The sequence below is a fragment of the Acipenser ruthenus genome, chromosome 2 (genome assembly GCF_902713425.1).
Source record: "Acipenser ruthenus chromosome 2, fAciRut3.2 maternal haplotype, whole genome shotgun sequence".
Taxonomy (NCBI): Eukaryota; Metazoa; Chordata; class Actinopteri; order Acipenseriformes; family Acipenseridae; genus Acipenser; species Acipenser ruthenus.
The window spans coordinates 104,577,555-104,598,897 of NC_081190.1; the positions used below are offsets into that span (position 1 = coordinate 104,577,555).

The window sequence follows — 21,343 nt, forward strand, 5'->3', positions numbered from 1 at the left end:
AAGCAGGGAGGAGGGATTGAAACCAGAGAGAGGGTTTACATTAGAAACAACGTGGTCATTTTCATGAGCTGGATAATATAGTGGACTGAAATGACAAACACGTTGATGCCACCTGGCGGGGAATCTGTGCAATTGAAGATGTATTTTATCACGAGGTAGTGTAGCTATGTCCAAAACGTTTTCCATCAAATAGAATTAAATAATGGAAATGTGCTGAATAATGTTACGGTAGCATATTGAATTACATACCGCTTTGCATTTTTCGATATACGTAACGAAAAATATGACAACAATGTAAAAATGTGACTTTTTAAATCCAACAAGAAATACTGTACTATTATGCCTTCCGGTAAACTTGTTAGCGATAGCATTTTGTAATTTCTTTGATTACATGATGTTAAAACAGATCTAATTTATGTTTATATAGGCCCCCCACCCCCCAATCCTAAATAACAATATTTCATAATAAGATAATTGTAGCTTAAAATATTGTCTGTATGATACATTCAATTGTATTCTGCATTTTTTTGTTCGGCAGCACAACATTTAAGACTAGGATGTTAATCAAGTCACACATTTAAATAGTTTTTGCAAGCTGATTATCATATATGAAAATGAAGCTCGTAATATATTATGGTAATTTTGCTAGTTCCCTTTTTGAGACTTAACCCAATTTGGCAATTAAGCGGTCTTGATAACGATCGTTTACGCGCTCTAACTTGCCGTTTCGTTTGGATTCTGTCTACAAGGCATAGTCTTAGTACTCCTGCTGGTGCTTTGTTCTCCGTAAGATTTGAGCTACATCTTGATTTTTACACATAAGTAGACTACTCAAAATGGTTTAGCCTAAACCGTCAATAATGACTAGAGAGCGTGACATTGGGATTCAAACCATTAATTAAGATGGGAAACAATTAAATGTTATTCTGTGATGTGTATCATTCAGATGGTCGGAGACTTGTAGGTCCAGTTGCTTCTCAATCCTAAACCGAAAACCCACTGCATTTATACTACCATAGTGTTCAGTTGTGGCAAATTGTGTGGTTTTGCAACAACGACATGTATACAGGAGACTTGGTTGAGACAAAACAAAATCTGAACCTAGGTGAATGGCACCGGGAGTTTTTGGCTCCTCCTAGCACTCCACATTGTGAACAGGGTACTAATTACACAGGAGAGCTAGAGGTAGTAACATGACATAACAAAAAGAACCCAGATCAACTGGCAACTTCAGAAACAATACAATGCAGGTTTTCTGAATGTATAATTGTTATGAAATGAATGCTCTATGATCTGTGTGTTTTTTGAAGATGTATTCCTTGACTGAAGAAGACCTCCTAACTTGACAGATAAACATCAGAAGCTTGCCCTGCCATGGTTGTAAATATAAAATGAGAGCAGTGGGTATCATGCAAAAATCCACTCTATGCAAATGCAAAACATGTGTATAGTGTCAGATGAACAGACAGGCACCACCCAATAAATGATGCTAAAGAATGTCCTTACCAAGTTTCCTCACAATTGGATATCTAATCTAATACGGATTTTCCAACTTCTCCACTGTAGTCTTGTTACAGGGAATCTTCATCCATGCAGGAAAAGCATCTTCTTCTGCGACCTCATTAAGATGCGGCTGCAAAGTCACTGGATGACATCATTTGACTCAGTAATGTGCTTTAAATCACCAAAGAAAATATAATAATAATGAATTTCCCACTAGATATCTGGGTCTTAGGTATAAATAGCTATTTAACACATGTGTGGATACCTAACCTGAATAAAAATCTACTTTTGCAACATGAAGTTTATTATGTGAAGAATACATTCACAATGCATTACATCATTAGTGGGAATCCAGGTTCCCTGATAGCATTACTGCTGGATGATAACTATAGCAGCCTGGTGACACTACCTATTATTATTTAATGGCAAACAGTTTTAACTTTTAAAATCCTCCTGGGTTTGTCTGGAGAAAGTATAACACAACAGAAGGTGATTGCAAAACTTATAGGATTCAACACTCTTTATCAGTGTACCGCACTGCATGTATTTGAATGATGCTTTCAACCATTAACCTGTGGTTTGATTTACTTTGTATTATTCATTAAACTATTGTTTCAGGTTGTTCATCTTGCCTGGTTCAAGAACAGAAAAAACTGTGCAAATTCAACATTTTCCTAAAAGCTTAAAAGATACATTACACAGTTGTGAAAAAGTGTTGATGTTCTTCTTTTTTGTAGCTCACACAGTATAAAAGCTGTAACTGTATCTTCTAGAAGTGTGCATTCATCTGATATTGAAAATAAAGAATTCTATTCCCTTGTTTTTCTTTTTTTGTAGGTAGTGATCTGAAAACATTAACTGTGTCTGCCTTTCTCACTGGTTCACTAGCCTTTAAGCTATTTTTTTTTAAACTAAATATTAGTAACAGGATAAGACTGAAAGTTCCGCTATGAAATGTAGTGAAATAAACTTTACCAAATTATAACAGGAATATGAAGTTTATTTATTTAACAAACATTAAAAACACACAAACAATTACTAAGAGCAATGCAATTACATAACACATTTTACAAAATCTTGTTCAGAACACCTAAACCCCAAAGTATCTATCTTTATCCACTTAGACATATCCTATTTGAGTTAAGACACAGAACAAATAGCTGTAAAGCCACTGACTGTTGGCTGGGAAATGGAAAGACTTTGGATGAAGTGTCTCCCATGAATACACATAAGTGGTTTCTCATCCTTCTAAAGCTCCACTCTTTACTGATGAATTTGCATGTAAATAAAGCCTGATTACGGTCTTGTTCAAAGCCAGCAATCACCACGGTTCTTTCCAACAATCAGTGCATGTGTAAATACTATGGATTTACATGACCTTACAACCAATAAGAATCGCACCTGCTATGGTAATGCTGCTTATAAACAGAGGTACTGTATCATACACAGGGCTGGACTAAAGGGTGGGGTGAGGATATTTTTTTCAGAACCCTGGATCTTTAGAGTCCCACACACACAACTCTGTATTAGCAAGGTTTGATCCTAACATTACCAGTATTTTACAACTCCAATATTTCGTCTTCCAAATTATAAATATAACAATACATTTACCAGACATTTTACAGTTCTGCATCCAATCATTTTTGTATTTCTTTTTCTTTTGGATGAGAATTTCTTACAATGCAAACATCATTTCCAAATAGCTCCATGGCTCTCATAATCAGACCTGATTGCCCTGGTTATCCTGACATGTGTTGTACATTGTGTCAAATGCCAGAAGTTTGGAAGGTTTTGTTAGTATAGGTTCTCTACAGAGGTACCAAAGCTTGTAAAAATGGGAAAAACAAGCATGCCTGTTTCATATTACCACTTCCATCCTTGCTTGTGTACCTGTACCAGCTACAGTACACTTGTCAAGTGAGAGCATATGTTTACATTTTATATTGTATGTCTTTCATTTCTATGCATTTGTTTTTCTGAACCATATATTTGTACTGTATTTGTATCTAACAGGAACTTCCAGTACAATATTAGCAACTCTAACATTCTGCATTCAGAATTAATAGTTTATAGTAATTTCCTAACTCAGACTTCAAAAACTTGTTTTCAATGATCAGTTCATTGAAGTGCAAATTTGAAGAAAAATTCCATTTTATTTATTTATTTGAAGTGAAACAGTCCCTGTCAATCTTACCTTCCATACCCATTGCAGTTCAGGGTCAATGGTACGCTCTCTGTGGGACCTCTAGCGAAGATCAGAAACTTAGCACAGCCAGGATGTGAATCTGCACTCCCCAGACTATATGACTCCCCCTGCACCCCACACATTTACCAGGTGTGCTACTTAGGAATCCCGCTGTTCCATTCTCTGTTGAGTCTGATAGGTTGATTTTGATTAGTACATTTGGTATTTTGGTATTCATAAAGAATTAGGGCTGCAATGCACTTATCAATACACCTATGTATTTTGAATAAAAACAAATATGAGCTACCAGTGGTGCATGTAAGGGTTAAGGAACCTCAGTCACGGAACAAAAGACACTTGGTGCACTGATTATAGAAAAACAACACCCTTTTGGCAAAGGCCCTTATAACTGGAGTTAAGGAATTCAAAGAAGATGGACAAATCAGCTTTACGGTAAAGAACTAATGCCGTGGGTGAGCTTCTAGAAGCTTCTATAAACTATTTCAAACTGACTTGACAAATAAGCACTGTCGTATACATATCTCTTTAATTTGCTGCTGGTTGGATTGGATGGTTTGATTATCTTAGCCATTATCCTAGCCCAGAGATGAAGGTCACAATATCACATACAGTAATTGCTCAATGTCCAAGAAGCAAATAACAGAAAAATAAGATGACAGCCAGCGAGATTGAACTAGAAAAATATAAAGATAGACATCTCAATATCAGACTGACAAAACTGGGATCCATTCTGAATACTTGCAAAGGTGTACCAGATTGCATATAATTACACGGTATGTCATTTCAGTTGAATTTGTCCTGAACAGCGCCACCCAGAGGTAAACTACAGTATTTACTATATGTCAAGAATCTCAAAGGGATCAGTTAAACTTGAATATACTGTACATGCTATATGTATGTGGAATCATCCATAACTTCAAAGACTCAGTCTTCTGTGGGAGACATATGACAGCACTCGTAACACTATAGAAGGTATTATAGTTTTTTTTTCCATTGACACTTATATTTTTCTGTTTCTGTTTATTTAGTTTTGACTTAGAGGGGATCACCTGTTTTGTATATGCTTTGTGGCCTGTGGTTTCAAAGTGCCTTCCAATTATATATATTTAAATTATTCTGTTCTTACATTCTGGTGGTGTTGTGTGGTGTTCATTTTGCAAAACTAATCTTGAATACTGAATATTCTCAAATAACAAATGACTTGTCTTTTACCTCTCATAATATAAAAGTAGAGGTCTACTATACACAGTGAGGTATTCTATATATGGATCCATCTATAACTTAAAATGTACTGAATAGATTCTGAGTCAAGTAGACAAATATTTCAGCTAGCGCCATAACCACTCTGCTCTACAGATCTGAGGATCAGTTTATTTCATAACAGTTCAGCCCTACTGTGATGCTATTGTCTCAGCCCCTGTTGTAGTGGTTAAACTCAAATGTCCATAGAGTCTTTACTCTTTAGACTCTTCTAGTATAGTGTAGGATGAATAGTGTGACACATTACTCGGTTGTCTGCCTACAAGGCAATATTTTGATGGGACATAATGTGAATTTCTATTCTTTCCAACATGTCCGAAAGCCCCTTTTGCATGGCTGAAAAGTACTGTAGTTTAATGGTTCCACTGCTGTCGGTTTGGGAGAAAATGGAGAAAAGTATAAAAGGTCAGTGAAATAAATACTGTCTATAAATGGGCCACTAAAAGTCTTCAGACTTCTGTGAAAAATGACATCTTTTACTTTTATTAGGAAGAGCCATAAAAAATAAGGGACAACATGGATTTGCATAAAAAGGAGACAGAATATTGACTGTTGCATAATCAGGGAAAGCTTGAAAAGCCAATTAAATGTAGGCGATTTTTATGTGGCATGGGATGTGAATGAGTAAGTTTACTTCAAAGGACTAACACGTTTTTAAATTAACGGAAGAAGAATAAACTTGTAAGTGAAAAAAAAACAATGCTGTCAGCTTCCTCAAAATCTCCAGTCACTGAGTTTGAAAGAAGTCAGTTTACAAACGGTTTGGAGCTTTTGAGGTTAAGATTTGAGCCTGTTAGCAGGTCGAACAGAAAAAAAGCCTGTTCAGTTCTAACAGTGGCACAAGCTGAAAATCATCTACACTGACTGGTCAGAAAATAGAGAATTACCTTCATCACCCACAATGTGTGTCTCCCGGCACATTATTTCAGTAGAACAAGCATGACTTGTCATGTTGAATGGTTTGCATATGGCTGTTGGTTTTCTGCACACATTTATCATTCCAGTAATACCCCAGAGGACATACTTTGAATGGCATTTTAGTGTTGAGGGACAAGCATGTTGCCAAGCTCCTGCATCACTGCCCTTGTGAAATCACGGAGACCCATCTGGTTTCCTGTGACTGTTGCTGAATAGTTGCACGTATCTCTCACCTTAAGTTACATGTCTGGTGGAGCACATAACATGTTAGGTGACCACATAAATATGTATAAATTGCAGACTACGGATTTTCATTCTCCATATTTTAGCCAGTCAGTGTAGAGTACTCTGGTGCAGGGGGCTGTACTAAATTCTTATATCTTGCAGTTCTCTTTCTTACGAAATGCATTACTGATCAACAGTACCTGTCAATGAAACAACGCGTGACTAGAAACACATCAAGTATATGAACTTAGTTTGACAAAATGCTGATGACGGACATCCACTCCCATGCGGATGAATTCACCGAGGAGATCTGCAGCTAAACTCAATAATGTTTGCTACAGTCAGTCAGACATGTTGTATTACGTACTATACTAACGCAGTCCTACAGAACTGCATGACACCTTGAAACAAGGCTCTCTACGGTCACACCAAATGCCTTTTGACCTTTAACTCTACCTCAACCTAACTAGTGCAAAATACACGCATTCAGCTTGCTTCTATTGGTCAGCTCGCCGAGGAGGGTTTAACTGTATGTCTTTGATTGGTTAACTTCCCTACCGTTCTTTCCCATGGGTTTGATTGCCTCCCACTGTGTGTGAGCAGCAAGTGAAAATGGCGAGCTGGTGTGTGAGAGTGGTGAGGCAGAGTTTTTCTGTCGTAGCATCGCCTGTGCTTTTGAGGTAAGGATTAGAAACGGTGCGTAGAATGTATTTTCACAGTGTATTTCTTATTGTCAATTCCAAGCTTGTTGTATAGGAATGTCACGGTTAACTATACCCAGGCAATGTGAAAGGTTACACAAGATGTGTTAAAAAGATAAATGTTCAGAGCAACTCTGCTATAAAGAGAATATATAAATACTGTAGTTCATCCTGTGTTGAGAATGACCTTGTCTCAGTATCATTGTAGCTAGGACACTGCTATTTACAGTTTTTAATATGCTTTGTCGTAATTGTGTCTAGGTCTAGCCTTTTTTTTTTTTTTTTTAAATCGGTATCCTACCGTATTTGTTGGGTGGACAAACTTTACACATTTCTATTTGTCGTACTCGTCAATATTGCTTCTCGCAATTATGTACACTTGAAGATTTATGATGCTAATATGTATTTCGCTGTACTACTGGAGTCGCTGTATACAGGATGCCAAATCGACAATATTACCATAACACCAAGGTTAGAATAAATGTTTACAAAATATATATTGTACTAACTTTTCGTAACACTTTGGTTTCCACTAGTATCCCAAGCACGGGAATGTTCAGCTGTAGAGTTTCATAAACGTGGTAGGTGCCCTAGCTAAGCGTCCAACAAACCACACTAACTCTGACAGACCTGCATTTTGAAACCAATAGATGCCAGTAGAGAGCTCATTAAATTACATTTAGCAATGTCCATGGTGTGATGCAACTTAAATATGTGTCACAGTAATAAGAATTTCTCCCCATTCTTTTAATTAACTGTTTGTGTAGTTCTGAAGAAAATAAATTAGAGTAGTTGATCAGAATAAGCACTTTATTGTTTCAGATATTGAGAGTAAAAAATCTTGGTAAGTGCTTCTTAATGTTTTGAGACTTTAAACATTTTGTTTTACAATTTTTTTCCCCCACATAGCAGTACTGTCAATGTACGTCAAAGTGATCTTTTTTTTTTTTTATCACAGTATAGAACACCTGGTTGTCGAAGCTATATAAGGTTATACTTCTAATGATACTAGTAACCATGGCATTTTACTGATGCCTGTAATGTGGAGTACTGGATCCTTTGTTTAGGATGCACATGTTAACCACATACCTTGTTAAAACCTGCAGTTGCAGCATTTAAAGCATTTAATAACTGGGTTGTTTTTCAGCCAAACTAGTGGTAGATTAAATTCCACCTAATATGCTTAACAGAAAAACATCATCAACAATAATGTGGAACCTAAATCATAACTTCAATTTGAAGGTACTGTACACAAAATGCAGATGCATTACAGTGGTTAATCAGTGACTGCATTTTAAGGATCCTGTGTGGAATAAAGGTCCTAAATAAAAGTTAAATTCTGATCTCTCTCTGTCGTTCCCCCCACCCCCCTTCAGAGCCTCCCCGAGGTTGCTGTGCACTGCGGCTCAAAAGAAGAGCAATGGCCAGAACTCGGAAGAGGACCAAAGTGGAGCACAGAAAACGGAGCACAGTCCTGCCATGGCAGCCTGGACTGAGGAGAAGACCACACTAGAAGAGCAACTAAAGGAGATGACAGTAAGAGCTCCCTGGCATTTCATTGCAGTCAGTGATGAAGGACTAGCCATAAGTTCCTGATGAAGGATTAGCCATAAGTTCCTGGTGTGTGTGTGAGAGAGAGCGCCCTTGAACACTCTGGCAGATGTGCTGGTGCTTTAGTCCACGTCCTAACCAGAAATGATGCATCTCCATTGATAGAATTGTCAGGAAGTAGGTTTCCATCAGATATTGATGGTAAAGCATGTGTAAACCAGGTTTCATCACAATCTCTCTTTTTCAGGACAAGTATAAGCGAGCCCTTGCAGATACAGAAAACCTGCGGCAGAGAAGTCAGAAGTTGGTAGAAGATGCGAAGTTATATGGTGAATGCAGTTTGATTATTTATTTGTTTTTATTTTTTTATTATCTTTTGTTTCTCTTGGCTGATTTCACAGACCCTGATTAACATGATTTGATTGTGGACTAACTAATGTTAACTTAAGTGAGGTACTTGCTAAGGTTAGTACTAATCGGGTCTGTGAAACCAGTCGTTTGTGTTTCTAAGACAAATTTAGGCTTTTCTTTGCATGCTTGCTTAATGCACAGTGGACAAGATAATAGATCTGACAGTAAGCTTATCCTACTGAATCAGTGCTAACCTGGTTACCCAGACACCATATTATAGGTGTTTAAATTGTAGTTGGGTTGCTGACCTGCGTTCTGAAGTTGCAAGTATTGTCCCAAAAAGTCTTTTTTTCAGATTCAGAATTCTGGTTTATGAACCAAATCCAACTTTTGGTGGAACTGCCTATAAAGTTGTGAAATATCAAGACATTTACCCACTAGTAAATATTGACTCCAAATAGGAAACAACTGTGTTTAATTTCATGTTGCTGGATTCAGTGTGTGAAGTAATGATATACTGCAGTAAGGGATGATCTCAATTTTATTTGTATGTTGTTTATTAGGCATTCAAGGCTTCTGCAAAGACCTGCTGGAAGTTGCTGATGTCTTGGAGAAAGCAACAGAGAGTGTCCCCAAAGAGGAGATCTCCCCTCAGAACCCCCATCTGAAGAACTTGTATGAAGGACTGGTCTTGACTGAGGTTCAAATCCATAAAGTGTTCACCAAGCATGGCTTAATCAAGCTAAACCCAACTGGGGCCAAATTTGACCCCTACGAACACGAAGCTCTATTCCACAGTCCGGTTGAAGGAAAGGAACCAGGCACAGTAGCACTGGTCACCAAGGTGGGATATAAACTGCATGGGCGCACTCTCAGACCTGCCCTGGTAGGTGTGGTTAAAGCACCATAGTGTTCCTGATGGTATGAGCAAGGGCTGTACTGTTATTTGTTGGCTAACAGATTTCATAAGTGATGATCAGTTCATTTTCCCCATTCATTGTTCCAGCTACTGGAACTCGAAGCAGTGGCTTGTTCTTTACATGTATGTGCTCTGGAATCGGTACACTGTAGCTACTACTCAGTTGCCCCCTAAGTTGAAAGTGGTCCATCTCTTCTTTGAGTAGAAAAATAAGTAATAGAAAGTTGCAGAAATATTTTGACCAGTAATTTGATTAACCATTTATGGGGAAATGTGTTAACCAACAGTAACAAGTATAGTTCAATGTAGGTCCAATTTGTGGGCTGTTTATAATTTTAGTTTTCTTCAATAAACACATATGTACAGTTTACTGTGTATTTAAGTACATCAATAATTATGAATTCATTCATTTTAAAAAAATAAATTAATTAAAATCTAGGTATACAAAACTTTGTGTTGGGACTGCATTTTGTTTTGGCATAGTACATGATGCCCCTGCCTCAAGTATTTAGGAATACAGTGCAACACATAGCTGGCTGAAAGACATTTGTTTTTGTGTGTGTCTTTGTTTTTACATTCTAATCTGTAACTAAAGGCGTTTACCTGTAATTGTATTAGCAATATTACAAACAATGGAAAACTATAATCTTGAATCAACAGCTGTATTCAATAAATGTAATACTTTGTTTATGCTAGTTTAAGTGAAAAGGTGGATTCTGTACATTGTTGCTGACCTTACAACAAAACAAACGTTTTCCAGTGAATGCCCTTTAACCCACATACAGGGACACATGCCTCTTCTCAGCCAGAATGAAATATATGTGAACAAAAATTGAGGAGATGGATGTTGTGTAATGTTACAAAGCACAATCATTTAGATATCAGATGTATACTAAAGTTGATTTAGGGTATGGGTCTGAAAATCCAGGAGACTCCCCCAGCCCCAGAACAGGAAACTGCGTGTGTGAGCGCCGCCTGCCAGTGACTGGTATTGGAACGAACAAGAGAGAGATAAAGTATGTGCACTTTAATAACAAAACACATGTAATCACACACGCCAATAACTGAATGTGCATTCACTAATTGCAAGACACTGAATAAAGCCCTCCACTTAAACATTATCAACAGTATCTATCTACAAACGTTACATTTCCTACTCTAGGTCCAAAAGAAGTTTCACAGCATGCTTAGATTGTAACTACAGCGCATGGAGGGCTCTTGGTTTCAAATAGTTTTTTTTTGTTTTTTTTTACAAAAAGTTAAAAAATATTTGTGGAATAAAATACTTTACATTTCACAGAAGGTAAGTATTTATATAATTTTTTTTTTTTTTTTTTTACAAAAAATATTTACAATTGCTTAAATATTTAACAAATCCCCTGAAATAACATACAAAAGTGAAAGGAACATCAATGTCATACAGGCAAACTTCAAGATATTTTTTTTTTTTTGAATGAATCTTCAACCAACACGGAAATGTATCTTAGTGCGGTACACAGATACATATTTTCCAAGCATGTTTGCATTTACCTTTTCCACAACTTTATTTTTTTAAATCAATCAGTTTTTGGAAAATAGATTTATTTTTTCTTTAGACTAAAATATTTTTTACTTTGAAGGCCTCATTAGTGTAAAGCGGCTGTTGCTTGCATTCAATCATTGACTGTTGGCTTTGCTATAATTATAGCATAAATCAAAATCATGCAGCTTGTGAAAGCACTGTCTTGAAATGTTTACAAATAGTTAAAACTCAGGAGGTGTGCAGCAAAGTTTACACTCCATCGTTCACCTCTGTGGATTCAACTTTATATCCGGTTTAGAAGACACCAGGCATCCCATTAAACTGATGCTGCGTATGAACCCTTAATTCTTAACATTCATCCAGTGTTCACTTGCAAATCACCTACCCACCTTCATGTAGATTTAGATATACCGCTGTTGTACCGTTTCAGTTTTTAATGGTGCGAGACTCAAAATTCAGAAGATGAATTCAGGACTCAAAAATAAATTAAACATACATAGCACCAAGAAAGCTGATTTAAAGCTTTACATACACATCGACTTTTAAATGGTGCCACGATCATGCAAACAGATAATCTATGCCGAACGGCTAGTGCATTCTACCAAAAAAATATACATTTAGTCTTGTTTATCCCACAAATATACAAAGCAGATGTCAAAAACACTGATATTTGTATTTTTATACTAAACAAATGGCCTCATTTGCATTTAAATGTTTTGGGGTTTTTTTCTTTTGCTATGACTGCTGAAAATAATAAAATTGCTGCCTTCCAGTCAAAAGTGACCATTACTGTTTCATCACTTATCATAATGATACATTGTAAAGATCCCAAAAGAGCCACAGACAGTAAACTGTATTCTGGCCAATGTTATAGTCGGTGTACGGCAGATGCAACAATTGATGCAGGTTCATTCCTTTTGAGGCTATACTTGGACAGAAATAAACCAACAAGGATTTCCCAAATCCTAACTCATGTATGCAAGAACAGCAGGCGCTCCTTGTTAACGTGCTCAAAGAAGGCCATTCAAAGTCGCAGCAGTGATTGAACAATTTCTCTTGCCAAGTATGCTTCTATTTATGTGCATATGTATTAGCAGCACAGTAGCTCTCATTTTGTCCTCAGCCTGAAGGAATATTGCACAAGGGAGCGCAAAGGTATTACTACTATGCTGCACAGACACAATGCCTGATCAACTCAGTGGCTGCTCTCCACTGGTCTTCACATTTTATTCTGTTTTATTAACTGTTTCTGCTGATATTGATAGGATGTGTGCTTTGGTCTATTGGTTAAAACCAACAACCAGATAATCCCAGCCCAACCACAAGCTCACTCAAAGTCAAGTCACCCGACTTCTCTATGCTTAAATCGTACCCAGCAGTAAAACTGGAAAACAATGGATGATGTTACACTTTGGTCAGTTTGATCATCATATAAACACAGATATTACTAAAATAGCCTTCTTTTCATTCATGCTGCTACACTGAATGTATGCTTCATTTGTTTCTGTAATGCAGATACACATTAGAGCAGTGCTTTAAAGCAACTTCAGAAATCCAGTGTTAGGGTAAACCCTTGTAAGAATATGTTTTTTAAAAAGGTTAAACCATTCATCTCCAATGTTCTGCGTGGATTAATTTAAGCTTCACGTTCTGTTTCTATAGTTACTGCACTGTAAAATTCCTGTTCCAGAACTGCACAAACTTTGATTCTTCCCACATGCACACAGTGCATTATACAAGCTGGGGTCCTGATAAATGACTAAAACAAATACCGTGCAGCAACAATACTGATTACAGTTGTAACGACTGTGTTCCAAACAGTAGTGTATAATGCCTTCTGATGTGAAATTCACGTCAGAGTAATAATGAGGGTTTACTGTAGTTGTGAATATACTACAGATCACATCAAGAATAAAAACAACTACAGAACTGTTAAATCTACATTATACATGCAAATGACTTCACTTAATCAGAACACAGAGAGCTAAAGGACCTAAAAAAAATGTTTGGTTTTTTCGGTTTGTTTTTTTCCCTTAACAAAATATACAGCAATCCCACTCACTAACTAGCCTGTAATAACAATCACACACAGAAGCTATAAACATATTCACAGATGGAAATACCAAGATCAGCCTTGGGATATGCCAGTCAAATTTGGTTGAGTACTGCTAGTAGCCAGTGAGTAGCCAGTAAATGTAATTATGACATATGACGGTGTAATTCATACATCTACAGCATGATGTTTGTAATTTGTGATTTGTTTTTGCACAGTGAAAACGGGTGCTGTTTGTGTAAAGGTATGTAAATATCCTGGTTTTACCAATTAAAAGTTTTGATTTTTTCTGGACGTCCTTTATGTTACTAGTTTAGAGTCGCAATGTCAACACAACTAAAAGCACAGACGGTCCTTTTGCACTGACGTTTGCCATCATGTAGAAATTCACAATTGTGACTTTCAGCAACAACACACAACTGTCTACTTTCTCTTAGGCAACTTTTTCTTTTTGTTTATATAAAAGCTCTTTTTCTCAAGATGGGGGGGGAGGCAGGGCAAGGTTAATTGCATAAATGCCCATTTTTGTCAGAGTGTATAAAAATAGCAATCCCAAGTGATTCACGTATAATAAAAAAAACAAACATACAAAATAAATAAAACAGTTACTTGGCCCATTTGAAACACATGGAAGTCACTGAAAAAAAAAGTTAAATATTTTGTAAAAAAATAATAATAAAACAAAAAAAAATGTACGAGCTGAAATCCTACAAGCTAGACAATCACGAGGCATCCCTAGAAATCCAGCCACTCTCTGTGAGAAAGTTCAAAATCCTCTTTTTGAGGACCTTGTCCAGGAAGCTGGGGAGGCGGCTCTTGGCGGGAATGCCCTGGCGCTTCTGCAGGTGGTCCCTGATGATGATGGTTTTCACAGTCAGGTAGCGCGTGGGGCTGAGGTTCAAGGAGTTGCAGAGCACCTTCTCGCGGTCAGAGAGCAGTTCGAAGCCAGAGAGGTTCTCAATGGCCCCAAACTCGCTGTCCTTGCCCTCTTCCTTGCCTCCTCCTCCACCCCCCCCACCACCACACCCACCGCCACCTCCTCCCCCTGCGGCCCCTCCTCGCTTGGATAGGGCCATCGTCTTGTTCTCCCTGCGCTTCTCCCGCTTGTGTCTGGCTGCCTCGTATTCAGCCGTCTCCTCCAGCTTGGTGATGCCACAACGCCGGTAACGCTGCAGCTCCCGGATCTTGGCCCGCAGCACGCGCTCCTTGTGCAAGTTCTCAAAGAATTCCTCCAGCTCCCGGCAGGCCATGAACTGATAGAGCGGCCGCAGCTTAAGCCTCTGCTCCTTCTCCTCCTTGGTGATCTTGCGCTTGGTCCCAAGCAACGCTGTAATGGGAGTCATAGGAGGCGCTCCGGTGCCCATCACTGGTTTGTCTTTTTCCTTCTCCTTCTTGTCCCGGCCCAGGAAGACCGGCACCAGGTTGTAGTCTCGGGCGATGTTCTTGCGCCGCTGCCGCTCCTTCAGCTTGCGCACGTACATGTCGACGTGGGCGCGCTTCATCTCGATCTCCACGTCGTCGTCGTCGTAGTTGACCGAGAGGCCGCTGATCAGCGTCTCCGCGTCCTGGCTGTACTCAATCTCGTAGTCGTCCCGTAGGGGCATGTAGCCCAGCTGCTGCTGCTCAGCAATGGAGATGTCGAGGGGCGGTAGTGGGGTGGTCAAGCTCGGGGAGAGGGGTCCACCGCTCGGGCATGTGTGGTCCGTCACCCGGTTGGGGATGCTGTCTGGGATGCAGGCTTTGCCCAGGTTGCCGTGGATGTACATGCTGACATAGTGGTCCATCACCTCCTGAGGAGTGCGGGAGGCCCCCACGTGTGCCGCCATGTCCTCCTGGAAAAATAGAACAATGTAGGATGTAGATCTTAAAGGCCAGCTACCGTGTACATCTGTGAAAATGCACCTTGGAGGTTTTACTTTGAATAGTTTAAGCCGTTATAAAAACTTGCATTTGTTTGTGGTTAAGGGTTTTCAAATGTTTGAAACCTTGAGGCAGCACTGATTTCTGCAATGTTCATGAAGGCAAAGGGGATAAATGGTTGATTATTTGCAGCTGTCTGTCTTAACACTAATTGTGGCCAAATTTGTGATTTAAAAACATCTGAATCCCTGCCCTTATCAGGCAGATTATCACTCAGGCATTCTTTATAAAAGTACTCTTTATAAAAAAAAGGGAAGTTTAGACATCATGTGTGTTTAAATTCAACAAGTCTTTCTGAGTGCCGACACACAGTTTCATCCAAAACAACAGTGCCCCACTTGACCATGTCTGCCTAAATGGTTTCTGTATGGAGGCATGCTTAATGATGTAGAGTTTGTGCTCTAATTAACCATCACAATTTGTCCAGTTGAATATGGGGTTTTCAATTAAATAATTAAGCTCTCTTATGGTTCAGAATTGTTTTATTTTTTTTATTCACATTCATGAGTAAAAAAAAACTATATGAAAAGTTTAACAAAAAATGACAGAGGCCCTATGTTTGAAGTGTACTCATTCCAAGAAAGTATTCTGCTTCAAACAACAACGATCACTTGCAATTAACACCAAAACGGCGACTTCAAAATACAATCATGTACCATTCATCAGGCTGTATGGGTGCTGTAAAGTATAAACTTGGGTTCTGTGTTTAGAACAGGAGACACTTGAAATGGATGTCAAATCAAAGTGTTCTCTACTTCATAATGAGCAAAGAAAATGAACAGAGAACATATATGTTTTTCTTTTCATTTGACATAACCTCAGTCAAGTTAGAATTCATTATAGAACTTGTATTGTGGTCACTCTCTCTCCCTTGCTGCAGGCGGATTTGAAGCCCCGTTCATATCATATGGCCAGGTATAAATAAATAAAAATAAAAGAAAGTTACGACTGTTTGCCTGATACCTACAGTGTACTTTTTTTAACCGAAAAAAGTTACACTTACCCAGTTCCCAAAGCCATACTGCTCGATTGCATCGAGCAGCAACTGCTCTTCCCTGCTGGTCCAGCCTCCCTCCGCTTCTGGACCCCATAGAGTAAAGCGCCCACCATCCACCAACAGATACCCGTGCCATCGCCGGTGGTTGCCGATTTCGGCTCCTGCAGAGAAGCACTCTGGGCATAGCTCTACGTCCTGGCATTCGGTGCAGCGGAGCCGCAGATTTGTCACGTCGCCCAGACAGTAAACGCAGTACTTCTTACCTAGGTCGGCCATATTGCGGGTTCTGCTTGTTGTTGAAGCAGCGTTCCCTCCGGGGGGGGGGGGGGGGGGGCGGGGGCATGCGTACTTGTGTGTCTCCGCTCTCTGAGAGCGGCGTCTCATTAATATTAATGAACACGCCCCCTTCGTCGACGCACGCTACTCGGTATATCACCGCCCTCGTTTCCTAGGAAACCAAGAGAAACATCAACGAAGTACTGTGGGAAAGTCGACCGGACAGAGATCGAATGAGAACTCAGTTCACAGCGTCATTTTTGTTGATTATTATTTTTTAAAATTATTATAATTAATGACAAGTGTCAGCACAATATAACTAAAACGGGAGCAATTGTGTTTATGTCATCAAGTAAAACAGTAGACCGTTTTTGCTGAGGGGTTTAATAAATGGCAGAATCAGAGCACAACACGCTTAAAAAGACCAAGGAGGATGCGGAAGATCACCCTGATCACCCTAGTCCAGCACAAGAGGCAGATGAAAGTCCACCCGAAGACGAAGAGAAAGAAAAAGAGAATGAGAGAGAGGAGCCCCCATCAGAGCCGGCTGAGAGCGGGGGGGCTTCAGAAAAAACTGGGGAAGCTCAGGAGACAGATGAAAGTGGGGAGAAGCAAACAAGCCTGCCAACTAGTGAAGCCTTTGGAGAGGGGGAGAGCGACGAACCCCAACCAGTCATAGGGGAGCCTCTGTCCCGTCAAGACAGCCCTGTTCGAGACCTGGAACAAGGCCCTCCAAAGTTAGAACCAGGGACGCCAGAGAGACCAGGGAGCCTCATAATAACCGAGGAAAGCATAGATGAAGAAGAGGAAGAAGGCCAAACTATAAACCGGGAAGAAATTCTGGCAAAATACAAAGCGCTGATGGAAGAGAAGGAGCAACTCAATCAACTGAACGGCCAGATTCAGAACAAGTTAGCAGAGTACTTCCGCAGGAAGGCAGGGGACGATGCCCGGCATGAGAAGGAGAAGCCAGTGTCCGACCAGGAGCAGCGCTACCTCAAATACATGGCCACCATGGAGGAGCTGAAGTGGCAGTATGCCCAGGACTCAGAGGCCTACCAGCTGCAGATAGATGATCTGAAGAGTCACTGTCAGGGCAAGCTGAGCCTGGTTGACAGTGAGGGGAAAACCTTCATGGCAAAGAAGAAGGACATAGCGGTGGCAGCCATGAGGCGCAGGTTGGGGAAGCAGGCTGCCCTGAACGAGGTGGAGCAGATCTTAGCCAGCGAGCAGCGCAAGGAGTGCGATCTGATCCAGGTGCGCCTTGCGAACATCAAGCTGAAAAATAAGATCCGCAAGTTCGAGGCCATGCTGAAAGAGAAGGAGGAACTCGCAGAGGGGCTGCACCTCATCGACTTCGAGCAGCTGAAGATTGAAAACCAGACCTACAATGAGAAGATCGAGGAGCGCAACGAGGAGCTGCTGAAGCTCCGCAAGAAGATCACCAGCACAGTGCAGGTCCTCACCCACGTCAAGGAGAAGCTCCAGTTCGTGCAGGTGGAGAACCAGGACAAGAAGGCACAGCTCATGGACGTGGAGGCCATGGTCGCCCACAAGAGGGATATCCTCACTAAGACCAAGCAGGCCCGGGATGGCCTACGCATGGACAACCTAAAACTGCGTCAGAAGTGCGGGCTGCTGGGTAATGAGGCCTTGCTCCAGGACTTTGAGGATAAAGTGGACGCCTCCGAGGCTCTCAGCCAGAGGCTGGAAATGCTGAAGCGTCGCCATGCCGAGCTGACACTGAAATGCAGTGGCATCAAGAAAAAAATCGATCAAGCCAAACCTTCCCACTAGTATATCTATATAAGTAGTATAAGACACAGACACAGAGCTTTCTAGCAAAGTTCCATAAAAGCTGGCACCTTGGTACGTGACATTGCACAATGTTTTACCAACCCTTTAAACAGTATGCTTTTTATTTTTACTAACCCTTTAAACAGAATGTTTTTTACTAACCCTTTAAACAGAATGGTTTTGTTTGTTTGTTTGTGTAAATCATCTTCTAATTGTTATTAAACCTGTGAGCTTAACATGTAAAATGAGTGTGTATTTGTGTGGGATATACTATTGGTAATATACCATTAAACAGTAGGCCTAATCTAGCTGTGTTACTAACCTCCAACAAGTCACTGGACACAGGCGGCCCAGTTTTCCAATGTGAACAATCTGTTGTCATACATTTACAATGGAGTGCTCAATTTGCCTCCCAATTTGCCCACAGTGCAGACAATAGGCCACGGTGTCAACCCCTTGTCCTAATGCTTGTTGGAGTGGATTGTATAATTTTGGATTCTTTCAGATTAACGGAATAGTTTGTATGATCTTAATGTTTCTAATATTTAATTTATTTAAGATATAGTATTGTACTCTTTTTGTTCTGTGTGATTATATATATATATATATATATATATATATATATATATATATATATATATATATCCTTTTTTAAAGCTATCCAATGGTATGCATGGCTTATAAAGACACTTTATGAAAACCAACCAATCAATGATTTTTTTTTTTTTTTTCCTGTTTAAGAATTGAACCTACATGCCAATACAATGCCAGTACATGAGTTTAGTATTTTTGAAACAGCTAAAAAAACAAATGACACATTGCTTCAATAACATGGCTGTGTGTATTTCTTCTTTAAAAGCTGTTTCTGACAACAACAAAAAAAAGAAAAAATGAAAGCGGTGATAACCAAGGTTTAAAAATGAATTTGCTTACCTCTTATGCAGATTAATATACACAATACATGAAATCTTAATGTTGCTTCCAGGTACCTAACACAGGTCTTACATTCTACAACTGTTTAGAACATTCAAATGAGGCCCTTTGTGTACCAAAGTTATCTGTTCTTTGATGTATTTTTCCAGTTATAAAAACATGCAATCATGTTACCTTCATTCAGCACATGCACTAATTTAGGTGCAAGGTATGTTATGTGATTGTGGTAAGTGAAACATGCTTGGGAAAAGTAATTTTATATTATAATGTGCAATACTGGTAATATAAAACTGATTTCCTAAATATTACACTAAATAATATGTGAAAATAGAATTCCTAAATATTGTCAATGTGTGACCTATTCTAAAAAGCTTTAATTTTGCTTTGTTGTTTTCTCTCCCTTCTGCATCAGAAAAATAATCTTGATACTAATATATCCAGTTTGAGTATGGTGGCAAAACTGAACAATTTACTTTGCCTTTACTTTAAAGTCTGGTTAAACTCAGGCTGGACTTGCTTTAGGCTGATTTTTTCATATATCAGAAAGTAAACAGAGAGGCAAAACCCCTGTTATGTTTGGGAGTCCTCCAATGAGTATCAGATGACATCTTAGGGCACACCTCTGTGTCACCATATGGTTCTGTTGAATACTGGAGCAGCTCCTTCACACTGGATTTCACTTATTCCATCAGCAGGGTCCTCTCCCTGTCTCCATTTGAGCCTTTTGCTAATAAAGTATATTAATCATGAAACAATATGTGTTTAGTTTTTTTTTTTTTTTTAAATATCAATATCCTTTGCTAACATCTTCCATTTATATGTTTAGAGATGATAAAAAGAGGGTCAAAAAGCCATTATTCTTTTGGGTTCAAGCTCTCCTTGGAAATCAAAGAGATGGGTCTGGGAAAAAAAAAAACAGATTTATATGTTGACAAAAGAAGTCTGGTAAGACATGTCTCTAGTGTCATCTCAACAACTTACTGCAGAAAATGTTTTTTTTTTTATCTAGATTAATAAACTATAATTATTCAGGGTTGTTGGACTAAATGATTGAATCAATAGACAACAGATTGTTTTAGTGCTGCTTTAAGAAAGAGGTACTTGCATGGAATAGCCCTCCCCTATTAATACAGTACATGTATGACAAAAAATTGTGAACAAAATCTTTTAAGCACAATTACGATAATCGTCCACGAGGTGGCACCATATGCAAAATAAAAATCCAAAATGCACAATAACACGTGCAAAAACAGACGATGGTAACTTTAGTTTCAGCAGAGATTTTGATTGTGGGCGGGAAGATTAATATGCAAAGATGTTCCATTCCCGATAGTAAGCAGCATACTTTGAGCTACAAGTTTATAAGTGTGGGTATGAAGTGAAACATTTCTATGAAAGAAATCTGTTTTGGGGCAGTACCCGTAAAATAGTTGAAATTATTATTGTAGCGGGTGCTACAAATAAGATCAACCACTGAGAGATTATGGCAGGTGTAATGGATCAACTAAATTCAATTGGATAAATTGTCTCACCTTGTTATTGTTTTAAAGCAGGGCAGCTGCTTCTCAGAGATGCAGCTGGCTGGTGGGTCTGTGGCCTAACATCAATGAAGGGAAGCCGGTTGCACTGTTGAATTTCTTTTTATAGTGCGGTGTTTTAATGATTTAGGCTTTTTATTATGTTTTCTGTGATGGTTTTAACGTGGTATTTTGTAAGGGGGGTATTGCTTCACGACTCATCCAAGGTAATATGTTTTTTTTTTTTTTTTTTTTTTTTTCCATGAAGTCGTTTTAAATGTTTTTGCTATGGCGTCATTTTATATTGATTGTATGTTGGAGGAAGGGCTCGTTTAGCATGGGGCTTGAATTGCTTTAGTAATAGCGCGCCTTCCACTGTTTTCCTTTAGTATTGTCTTTTGATTTATTTTTACTTTTCTCTGGACTGTTTTTATCTACGGCTCGTTTGCATCTGACAACATTGCGCTACAGTTATTTTATGTCCTGAGAAGACTAAAACAAGCTCTGAAGAGGACCCTGCTCTCAGCTTTGCACGGTGAACGGTAACCAGGAAACGGGACAATTGCAAGGAGCCACGACGGACCCCGTCACAAACTGCTTGGAACCAACTCGAAGGAACTGAAGAGAAACCAACAGCCGTTCTGATTCTAAGACCTGCATCCTGTACCATAATTCTAACCAAGGTTCTTTAAAT

The 21,343-nt window shown here is 39.1% G+C and overlaps 3 protein-coding genes across 3 annotated transcripts; 2 read left to right on the forward strand and 1 right to left on the reverse strand.

Moving 5' to 3' along the window:
* The first annotated feature begins 6,661 nt into the window (after window positions 1-6,661).
* LOC117408907 (grpE protein homolog 1, mitochondrial-like) lies at window positions 6,662-10,083 on the forward strand. Its single transcript, XM_034014334.3, has 4 exons — window positions 6,662-6,792; window positions 8,190-8,349; window positions 8,612-8,693; window positions 9,279-10,083. The coding sequence occupies exons 1-4, from the start codon at window positions 6,725-6,727 to the stop codon at window positions 9,623-9,625; spliced, it is 657 nt and encodes a 218-aa protein (XP_033870225.2). The 5' UTR covers window positions 6,662-6,724; the 3' UTR covers window positions 9,626-10,083.
* A 1,093-nt stretch (window positions 10,084-11,176) lies between these two features.
* On the reverse strand, window positions 11,177-16,438 carry LOC117408754 (transcriptional adapter 2-beta). Its single transcript, XM_034014031.3, has 2 exons — window positions 16,133-16,438; window positions 11,177-15,041 (listed from the first exon to the last, which is right to left on the reverse strand). Exons 1-2 carry the CDS (start codon window positions 16,400-16,402, stop codon window positions 13,932-13,934), a joined length of 1,380 nt encoding a protein of 459 aa, XP_033869922.2. The 5' UTR covers window positions 16,403-16,438; the 3' UTR covers window positions 11,177-13,931.
* Window positions 16,439-16,482: 44 nt separating this feature from the next.
* Window positions 16,483-18,779, forward strand: LOC117408984 (coiled-coil domain-containing protein 96-like). Its single transcript, XM_034014474.3, has one exon. The coding sequence runs from the start codon at window positions 16,793-16,795 to the stop codon at window positions 18,197-18,199; it is 1,407 nt and encodes a 468-aa protein (XP_033870365.3). The 5' UTR covers window positions 16,483-16,792; the 3' UTR covers window positions 18,200-18,779.
* The last annotated feature ends 2,564 nt before the right edge of the window (window positions 18,780-21,343 follow it).